This window comes from Sparus aurata, chromosome 1 (genome assembly GCF_900880675.1).
Source record: "Sparus aurata chromosome 1, fSpaAur1.1, whole genome shotgun sequence".
NCBI classification, from domain to species: domain Eukaryota; kingdom Metazoa; phylum Chordata; class Actinopteri; order Spariformes; family Sparidae; genus Sparus; species Sparus aurata.
In genome coordinates this window covers 31,031,323-31,042,049 of record NC_044187.1, presented here as the reverse complement: position 1 = coordinate 31,042,049, position 10,727 = coordinate 31,031,323, and the positions used below count along the sequence as shown (strand labels likewise).

At 43.7% G+C, this 10,727-nt stretch overlaps 1 protein-coding gene across 2 annotated transcripts; it reads left to right on the top strand.

The window, feature by feature from the left end:
- The first annotated feature begins 3,494 nt into the window (after positions 1-3,494).
- On the top strand, positions 3,495-9,650 carry LOC115578889 (serine protease HTRA3-like). Of its 2 annotated transcripts, none has more exons than XR_003983556.1 (10): positions 3,495-4,141; positions 5,189-5,294; positions 5,610-5,832; positions 6,248-6,442; positions 6,593-6,625; positions 7,320-7,434; positions 7,604-7,649; positions 7,740-7,797; positions 7,979-8,074; positions 9,133-9,271. XR_003983556.1 is itself a non-coding variant. In XM_030412198.1 (10 exons), exons 1-10 carry the CDS (start codon positions 3,718-3,720, stop codon positions 9,299-9,301), a joined length of 1,470 nt encoding a protein of 489 aa, XP_030268058.1. In that variant the 5' UTR covers positions 3,495-3,717; the 3' UTR covers positions 9,302-9,650. The 2 variants fall into 2 exon arrangements, 1 of the variants encoding a protein (XP_030268058.1); XM_030412198.1 differs by having other exon boundaries at positions 7,599-7,649; positions 9,133-9,650.
- The last annotated feature ends 1,077 nt before the right edge of the window (positions 9,651-10,727 follow it).

Below are 10,727 nucleotides of genomic sequence, written 5' to 3'. Positions count from 1 at the left end.
TCTCCGGTCTCTGTTACAGTTTCACAGTGAAGGCTTCGGCGAAAGATGAATGAGAGAAAGAAGCGAGGACGTTTTATCTACCTGCTGTGGGAAACAGCGCGGCGACATTTACGACATTTACTGTCCTCAAACGCTGTCGGGACGGGCGTGAGGAGCAGGGCCGAGGTGACACGGGCGTCACAGCTTCCACACACCTGTGAGAGGGCCATTAAACAAACAGAAGACTGGTTTATGATTGACTGATGATGGGAGCAGTAATGCCTCAAGGGAATGTGCGCTTTTAATAACTGAAAGAGTGAAAAAAAAAGTAAATATACATAAAACAAAAGAGAAATTACGCTTCACGTGGTGGGATTTATTATCAACTCTCAACACTGAAAGTAAATAAAAATAGATCATAGTACATACAGAGAATAATAATAGCAGTGATGGAGTATAACTACTAACTAGTAGTGAACTGAAGGATATTTTTTGAGGCACTTGTACTTAACTTAACCATTTTTCTGCTGCTTTATCCTTCCTGTTCACTACCCTTTGGAGGCTAATATCATACATGTTCATGATATTTAATATTTGATTGGATAACTTTAGTAACAAGTTGCTCTTCTGATTGCATCAGTAACGTGTTTAATCAACAATCGGATAAATAAAAACATTAATTCAGATGATCTGGAAACTGCTGAATACTGCGGAAGATAATTAGTCAATTAGTATACAATATTTACATGTATGTAAATATTTTCATATTTAAGTACATCTAATATCAGATACGTCAGGACTTTTACTCAAGCACCATGTGTATGGGTGACTTTCGCATTTCCCAGAGTAAAAATTTCAACACAGTATCTTCACTTTTAATTATGACTTTTGTTGTACTTTACACAAATCTGACTGTGATCACTGTAGTGCATTATGGGTCTTTCTGGACTGTTGTACCCTGGGGATCAGTGCTGTCTCCCTGCTGTGTCTTACCTAACTTACTGTGCATGCAGGGCTGCAGCTGACCGTCGATGAAAGGACTGACTGTGATTTGTTCTGTTGATCGTATCTTTGAATCGTTGTACATAAATGGCGTCCACACAATGCCAGCACATCCTCACACTTAAGATGAATTGGTGATGAAGTGAAGTGTTGGAAATCATGGACAAATTGAAGAAGTGGGGATCTAAAGGGGCAACGCCAACGCCACTTCTTCCTTAGATCCCCACTTCTTCCTCAGATGGACAGCATTGCCACATGTTTCACTGATCACCGCTTTCATGGAGGCGTTGGTGAGCAGATGTTGTCATGTGGACACAAACACGTGCATAATTTACCTGCTCTCGTTACAACATCTCCACATGCGTGTGCAAAGGAAGCACGTGCACCGCCTCAACACCCACACACTTCCTCCACGGCACGCTCCTCCCCCGGCCATGACACCAGAAGTGAAGCAGTGTCAACCACACACACACACACACATCTGGAGAGGAAATAGGATCTGAAAGCATGTGTTACAGTATGATCAGTGACTGTCAGTGGTGGGAAGAGGTTGGGGGGGGCACGTAGAGAAACACTGCCACCATGTGGGAAACTACGACTTGGAGCCCGTGGTCAAACTCTCAGGCCTTCTAAAGCATTAACTACAGAGGGTTTCTCATCTGATGCTGTCCACTCTCCAATATTTGATGTTAAACCACCCTCCATTTTGAAATCTGATTGTCGAGAAACAACAGAAACAACGCAAAGACGAGTTATCTCATCTATATTTTAAACCCTTCAATTATGTAGCCCTGTATGAATACCGCTCAGACTTAATGTGACCACACTTCGACAGGCTGTTGTAGAAGCAGGAAAGCAGACAGGGGCAATTGGTTTGAATGTGTTGCCGCGATTTTATTCAGCCAAAATGCGGTGCTTTGCATCCACAAGCAGGCGGTAAGCGTCAACACAATGTATATTTTAAAGGCTATTCAGGGGCAATAGGACATTTTGACGTGGACATGTAAAAGTGGGGAAAAGGCACAGGTATTGCTAAGAACATTAAAGGGAAAGTTCAACCAAAAATGAAAAGTCAGATGACTGTCTGATTAGACAGAACATTTCTGGAGCCTGGCAGCGTGGCAGCACTCTCCTAAACGACTGGAGCAGATTGGGACCAATTTGACAACTAATTTGAGAAGATGTTATTTACACCCTTTTCAAAGCTGAAATCTTCACTTTAGCTCCCACACACCCCCATCTCAAGTTGGGATCTCGGGGCTTCCAGAGACTTGAAGCTGTATGGAGCACAGTCTTTGTTTAATTCCACTGGTTTTTCCATTTTAAAAACAAGTCCCCATCTGTTTGAGCTGTCTGGGAGGACGCCGTAACGCTTGTTTTTGTGCTGCTAGGCTCCAGAAAAGTTTTGTGGAATACGAAACTTCACCTAACCTTTCATCTGCACGAGGATGAGCTGATAAATACTGCATGTTCAAATTTTGTCCTGAACTGATCCTTTCACAGTCCTTTGGCTTGGTTCTGTTTCAGCGAGCCGGCACGCACAACGCCAAGGCTCTGAAAGTGACGCGGCTAAATGGGATTCAGCACGCACCCAAAACACACCAGGCATAAAACATCCAGCTATAACACTTGTTGTCTTATCTTGCCTGTAGGTGGCGCTATCAACATGTTTACAGCTGCAGATCTAAACTACTGCTGCTAATCTTGTACTTTCATTTTTAGGTGGTGTGTGCCAGTGTGTGTGTGTGTGCACTTCATCTGAACATTCCCAACTTGTAGTGAACCTGTAACCTGCTACAGTGTGAAAGAGTGAGAGTTTATTTTTGTTATTTTGGTGTTAGAATTTCCTGCTGCATACATCAAACACAAAGCCTGTTCATGAACCACTGATTCATCTGAGAACAATGTGTTGGAAATACATTTACACTTGGCAGACACTTTTGTCCAAAGGGACGTACATTCATACACTGATGGCAGTGGCGGCCACGCGAGGTGCCGACCAGCACATCAGGAGCAGTTACGGGGCTCAGTGTCTTGCCCAAGGACACTTTGACATGCAGACCAGGGGAATCAAACCAGCAACCTTCCGATAACAAGACACTGGCTCTACCCCTGAGCAACAGCCAATACACACACAATAAAGTTAACATTGAATTTAATACAAACATCAGATTCTTATTTTAAAAATATGGATTGTGTTAATGAATAACACGTGTAAACAGTTGACACGTTTTGTGTACTCTTCTTCGTTGTATGGCCATGATTGAACACGTCATTCACTAATTCGACTAAAATAATCTAATAAATCTGACTTTAGGTCAAAGTGGGGCAGTTTTAGTCTACTAAACTGCAGAGGACTGGAGGAGGAACAGGCCCTTGAACTCACCACTGCGAGGCTTGGTTGTAATGTGCGTCTGTGGCCACTAGATGGTGCTCTTTCATTGGGCACCATGAGCGGCTCCCGAGCTCCACTGCGCCTCTTCACTTGTTTCCCAAAAACTAATGTACAGTCACCGGGCTGTCAAAATATGCGGGAGGCGATGACTTGGCAGTGTCCGGAGTTTAATCTACAGAGAGCTTAAAACACGAGCGTCACAGTGCCAGTCACTTTAACAGGCCTGTGGAGGGTGTGAACACTTTTATTTCTTCCGAGTCTGAACACAGAGAGACAACTGGGTGCTTGGAGGTGAACGTTTAAAATGACGAAATAAGGAATAAATCTGTTTTCAGAGCACGATGCAGTTCCTTTTACTCACAGCCGCGATTCTCTTTACGCACGACCTGACCGGTGCTGTGCGCTCCGACAAGTGCGCCTCCCGGTGCGACGTGAGCTCGTGTCCGAGCCCCAGCTGTCCCGGCGGGTACGTCCCGGACAGATGTAACTGCTGCCTGGCGTGTTCGCCGCGGGAGGGAGACCCCTGCGGCCGCAAGAACGACCTGCCCTGCGGGGACGGCCTGGAGTGCAAGCTGCTCGCCGCGGGGAGGCGGCGAGGCTCCAAGGGGGTCTGCCGGTGCAAGATGGAGCATGAAGTGTGTGGAAGCGACGGGAAAACGTACGGTAACGTGTGCAAGATGAGAGCAGCCAGCCGGAAGGCCGAGCAGAAGGGGAGAGCTGCAGTCAGCCAGGCGCACAAAGGAGCGTGTTCACCTTCAGGCGCAGGTAGGGCTGCTGTGGGTTAGCTCTCTGGGCTTTGGATAAAACATCACACAACTTCACAAAACTACCTGAACTGACTATAAATGTGTTTTTTTTGTTGTTGTGCAGTATTACACATGTTCTATGTGCTAATACTGCAGTGTCATACTTGTTTTGCACTTGATATCTTTCATCTCCTCAGATCTCTGAACAGCAGCAGGGTTTTTTGGGAATCTTGAATGAATTGAGTTGCTCTGAGGTCTATGTAGGGCTGCAACTTACATTATATTCATTATCGATTAATCGATGAATCGTTTAGAACTGAAATTTTTTGCCGAAAAAATATGAACAATGATTAATCTAATTTCAAAACAGTAAGCGATTTCTTTTTTTGAATTTTGCTGCTCTGGATGTTTGTTCAGTAGTTCATTTTATTGGGGCTTAAACAATATCTGGAATAGATCTGCAACAATTAGCTCATTAATCGATTAGTCATTGTAAGAAAATCAATCAGCATCTATTTGAATGAACCGACTGAGCTTGAAGAGTACCAACTACTCTCTGATATGAGCTTCAGTGTCAGGATTTGTTGCCTTTCTCTGTGTTAAACTGCTGTGAGATGAACATTTTCAGGAGTTTGGAAAAAGGGAATTGGTAGACGTCACTGCGAAGGTCACTTTCGATTTTCTGGTATTTTATGATCCATTCATCAACAATAATACCCAACAGATTCATTGACAAATGAAATGAAATGAATCAGCCCTAATCTGGAACTGTTTCTTTTTAAACTGCTTCAGCATTAAGCATCTTATTTGGCATTACTGCAGAATAAATGGCTAACTTTAACAGCGGCGGAGGTTCATCCTGAATGTGGCTCTTTCTCCTGATACTGAGTGTAAAACAGACTGAGTGTCTTCAGTACCAGGATATAAAGAATACAACTACAGTCATGCTTGTGAAAGTTGCGGTTGAGGGGTTTATATTGTGTGTGTGTGTGTGTGTGTGTGTGGAGGTGGTGGTGGTGGTGATGGGTATTTATGTTAACGCAGCGTGCTCTTCATGTCAGTACAGATCCCTCATTGGCCCAATCAGGCAGCCTTCGCTACAAGTTCAACTTCATCGCCGATGTGGTCGAGAAAATAGCACCTGCTGTTGTCCACATTGAACTGTTTATAAGGTGTGTGTGTGTGTGTTTGTGTGTGTCTATCACATAGCATTTATGTTTTATCATTTACAATTTGTCTTATATCTTTTTTTATCGACTTTTTTAAAGAACATTTTAACGTGGGGAGGGTTGGTTTAAGTTATTCTCATGGCATTGTTCGGGTTCATAAAAGCATTGTGAACTTTAAGAATTCACAAGCTGTGGCCTTCTGGGTAATGAAGACTCCAAATTCAAAACTCTTCCTGCCAGGCTGTGCCAAACTGCCTTTAAAACGCGAAACCGGATTCAAATATGTCTGTCCTCTTCCTGCCCGCCCTCGGTGTCCAGACATCCTCTGTTTGGTCGCCACCTGCGCCTCTCCAGCGGCTCCGGTTTTATCGTCACCCACGCAGGTGTGATCGTGACAAACGCTCACGTGGTGACCCCGACCGCCACCTCGACGGGGAGGCCCCAGCTGCGTGTGCAACTCCACGACGGCGACGCATACGAGGCCTCGGTCAGGGATGTAGACAGGAAGGCCGACATCGCCACAATCAAGGTCAATCCTCAGGTGAGCGCGTCCACGGCGGACACAGGAGCTTTTTTTTACATCCAGTCAAGATCACGATGACCCTCTTTATCCACTTTTTCCGGTCCAAAGTGAAGTAAAAGATAGTTTTCCAGACATTTTCTACATCCCTGACCCTAATACAAAAAACACTCGAGCCACATCCCGACACGTCTGTGTGCCAAGCTCTGACAGCCTCCCTCTAGACATTCATGAGGCTAGCAGGAACACTTTCATAAACAGCAGCTCTGTGACTCAGAGACGCAGCGCTGCTGTGTGTATTCTCACACCCATACCTCAAATAGTTCAAGAGTTTTGTAAGCATTCAACTTCTCTTCCTTTCTCTCTCTCTCGCTTTCTCTCTGTCCGTCTCTCTTGTCGCTATCTGACACATCTATCCGTGCGCATGCTTGAGCAGAAGAAGCTTCCCGTGCTGCCTCTGGGCCGTTCAGCTGATCTGAGACCAGGGGAGTTTGTGGTCGCCATTGGCAGCCCCTTCGCCCTGCAGAACACCGTCACCACTGGCATCGTCAGCACGGCTCAGAGAGACGGCAAGGAGCTGGGCATCAAGGACTCAGACATGGACTACATCCAGACTGACGCTATCATTAATGTGAGACACACACACACACACAGACACACACACGCTTACATATACACACTGTTATTGGCCTACTCACAGCCTGATCATTTCTTTTGTACGGGTGTCAAAGTCATGATGTAATTGTCTCTCTGTCCCATACTTCATGTTTCCTATGAGAAGTACGGGAACTCTGGAGGGCCTCTCGTTAACTTGGTGAGTAGAGTGGTGATAATGAGTTCCATGACTGTGAATATGACTGTGAAGGATTTTTCAGCCAGACTGTTCACACATAACGGAATGTCCAGACGTGATCCTGGGACCACATTTCAGGCCTCCAATTTCTCTCGATCCAGTGAATTGAATAAAAATCTGAGAAGCTGATAGTGTAAACACGGGGGAGGCTACAAATGTTATTATTATTCAAATCTTAGAGTGATATATATCAAATGTAGCATTATTTATGTATATTGTTGTTCAATAAAACACAGATCAGTTGAAATAAATCAGTCTTAACTATTGGAAACCCCGGACCTGCATATCAAGAACATACACATGGGCTTTCTGAACCTGGGGATTGAGTTCAGGGCTTGAAATGAATCAAAATGCTTCTGAGGGTCTAAAAAAAGATCATAACTGACAATTTACTATTTATTCATTGTTGCTAGTAGTAGTAAATGACTTGATTTGACTCATTGGTTGTTAAATTGTTAATCACATCAAACTGTAATTAATCTAAAAGAGTGATTAGATAAAAAAACAAAAAAACAACGGCATATATGTGTGTCTCAGCTTTTACTGAAATTTTGGCCTAAATGTACGACCAACATCTTTACAGTGCTTGAGATGCAGTCGTCCGTCGCATTGACCGTGTGCTCCGCGTATTTGTACACGTGTGTATCTCTGCCAGGACGGCGAGGTGATAGGCATCAACACTCTGAAAGTGACAGCAGGGATCTCCTTCGCTATTCCCTCGGACAGGATCAGCCGCTTCCTCAACGAGTCACAGAGCAAACACAGCAAAGGTCAGAGAGGTCAAAGCTGCAGCAGCACCATAGGTAGAAATAAACAGCAACTAGATCCAGCGTGTGTAGCTTGGGATCCTAATAGCTGCAGAAATACTGTGCATGAAGTGGTTATTTCTAAGTGAATCCCACCCCACTTTTTGGTTGTTGCCTTTTTTTGACAGAAAAGACAAGACAGCAGAGACGACTCACAGAGGAACCCCAGTCGGATGCAGGTTGGAGAAAAGGATTTCAGTGACTGTGTACATGTGTGAGGGGCTGTGCCAGGTAGCTCCCTCCACTTCATACTTTTCTGTTGTTTTCAGAGTTGTCAGAAGTCAAGAGACGTCTTTTAGGCATCAGGATGCTTACTATAACCGAAAGGTGAGTTGTAACATCCACAAACACATACCAGCTTTGAAAAAAAAGTATATTTTGGCCTTTTTTTTAACGGTGATGGACCTGTTTCATTCAGTGAAACTCGAGTTGAAGAATTAAATGTCACTGGTGTCATTATTAATACTGGAGTAAACACTGCTCGTGTCGATGTTTTTGTGTGTCTCAGTCTAGTAGCTGAGTTGAGACGTCAGCATCAAGACTTTCCTGAGGTCAGCGGTGGGGTTCTGGTGCAGCAGGTCATACCTGACACTCCAGCACAAAAGTATGTTCACACACGCATGCTAAAACCCAAGCACACACACACACACACACACACGGCGCTGAAGGCACTCGCAAGGAACGAGACCGCCATTCATCAAAGTAGCTGTTCAATTATTACTGTTGTTACTATTATTTATTCATTATTGGGTTGATTTTTAATGAATGCTTATTAATGTTCAATAAATGATTACGGTGGTACTTTATAATAACCATCATTAAATAAATGGGACATGTATAGTTCATTAATCTTTAGTTAATAGTTATTACACTGCTAACAAACAGTAAAATGCTGTTAAGCTATTGTTTATTGTAAAGTTGCAACTTTATAATCACCATCATTAAATAAATAGGACATGTATAGTTCATTAATCTTTAGTTAATAGTTATTACACTGCTAACAAACAGTAAAATGCTGTTAAGCTATTGTTTATTGTAAAGTTGCAACTTTATAAATGATTAATGAATACTGTGTAGTTCAGCTATAAACGCTAATCGAATAGCCATTATATAGTTGCAGCTGATGTTTATAAACCTGTACAACTGTTTAATGAATGATTTATAAAGCATTTCATCATTTGTTAACAGTCAAATAACAATTAACTAATGTTTAATTAACTATATATTTACCATCTATTAAAGGTGCAATATATAAGAATTGAGCACCTGTCAAGCTCAAAACAAATGGGGGCAGCATATGGCTAGAGTAACCGCTAACTGCAGCTAACTGTAGCTGTCATACGCTAGTTAGCTCAGTTAGCCCTGCAGCTAGCAGTCCAGACTGGGAGTTTGAAGGGTAGGAGTGTACAGCTTCAAAACGGGGACGGGTCAGGGCTTGCTTGTTGGTATGCTATCTTCCGTTGATATCTTTGCAACACAATAAAGTCAGAATTGTTGTTTCGTCACGTTCTTCTGATAATTTAATCTTTTGAATGTTGTCACAGCTGGACGTCTCACATATTACACCATTAATGATGGCTGGTATATGATTTCTTGTCCATAAACGATGACTCGTGACACTACATTGCATCAGAAAGCGACTACAGTTTCCTTGTGTTTTAGTGGAGGGATTATGGAAGGTGACGTTATAGTCAAACTGAATGGACGACCGGTCAGGACCACTGAAGACATCCACGCGGTGCTGCAGCGGGACGGGCCTCTCCTGCTCGAGGTTCGTCGAGGCAACGATGACCTGCTGTTCAGCATCCACCCTCAAGTCATTCTACACTGAGGAGCGGCACATTTAATTTGTTTCGAGTGTGAACAAGGCTGGCATTAAAAGTCCCATTTGGCCACGGACAACACACTGCAAGGGAATTATGAACAAGCCATACATGGAAATTTGAACTGATGTGAAGTGTTTTCAGCTCTGATTTCTGGTAAAGCGAGCGAGAAAGAAAAACAGTGTTTACCGTCTGATGATGTATATTTTGTTTTGATGGATTTTGCTGAGCAGAATATTTGGGTGTGTTTGACGAATACCGCAGTTTACTGCAAAACTCGAAATACTGCAGAGGGATGTATTGCACTGTCTGATGTATGTAAGGTGAAATCGTTTCAGAATAAAAGCTTCCAAACAAGGAGCTGTACTGGCATTTATTTCCTCGGGCCAGCAGCTGTCGTCCATCTGCGCAGGCAGCAAGGTTCCACTCTGTTTATGTCTTCTTGTCCCTCTTCCCTCCTCTCTGCCACGGAAAGACGTTCTCTCAGTTTAAACAAACCTAAGCCGACACCACGACACACACACGCTCACACACACACACACACACACACACACTCACACACCGAGTGAAGTCCTCTTACTGGAAAAAAAACACTTTTATCCTCTCCTGTTATGGAAATGGAAATTGTCATGCGTAACATTATCTGAACCACGAAGTTAAGGACAGAAAATCCTCCCCGGGCTGCTTTGTTGGTCTTCAGAGAATCCGGAATAAAACGAATTGCAAATACTCAGATGGGCCACGTTTGGGTCTAAGTAAAATAAAATACAATAATGCATAGTTCATGTGAGAAAACACACAGACACAGACACAGATTTCTACAGGCGTTTCCCACGAGGGCATTGCCTTAAAAAACGACCCCACCTGATGTGTGTGCACAGGTCATAAACTTGACCCAGACAGACGATCCTCCCTGCTTATTTGAATGGAGACTGTGCCATGTTGCTATTGGCTGCGACGCAGTGAGAGACAGAAACAGAAGGACGATGGGGAAAAAATGAAAAGAAAAGGGAAAGAGACCAAGAGGGAAGGAAAACGGTTCTGAAAAAGAATAACAAGGGACAAATTACCAGCATATCACCCAGCAGGAGTCGTCCTCTAACATGTGCTTCTTTGAGTCTGGAGTGTGTGTGTGTGTGTCGCTGACCCAGTTGTTTGAGTGTGTGTGTGTGTGTGTGTGTGTGTGTGTGTGTGTGTGTGTGTGTGTGTGCTGTTTTCAAGTCTCGCCAAGACATGCTGTCATAGCAGAGCGGCAGACTACTTGAGCGGGGACAGAGCGAGGACACGGCTGTTTGTCCTCACACAGGCGAGACTTCACATTAAAACCATATCGAACTGAACACACACCCAATCAAGACAACTCAGACAAGTCAGACATTACACATTTGTCTGCATTCAATGCATCACTTACAGTGCAGTATATAAAATATGCTG

Coding starts and splice junctions, on each gene's coding strand:
- LOC115578889 (XM_030412198.1), top strand. CDS start 3,718: ATGCAGTTCCTTTTACTCACAGCCGCGATTCTCTTTACGCACGACCTG. Junction 5,833..6,247: donor CAATCAAGGTCAATCCTCAG/GTGAGCGCGTCC, acceptor ATGCTTGAGCAG/AAGAAGCTTCCCGTGCTGCC. Junction 7,798..7,978: donor ATGCTTACTATAACCGAAAG/GTGAGTTGTAAC, acceptor TGTGTGTCTCAG/TCTAGTAGCTGAGTTGAGAC.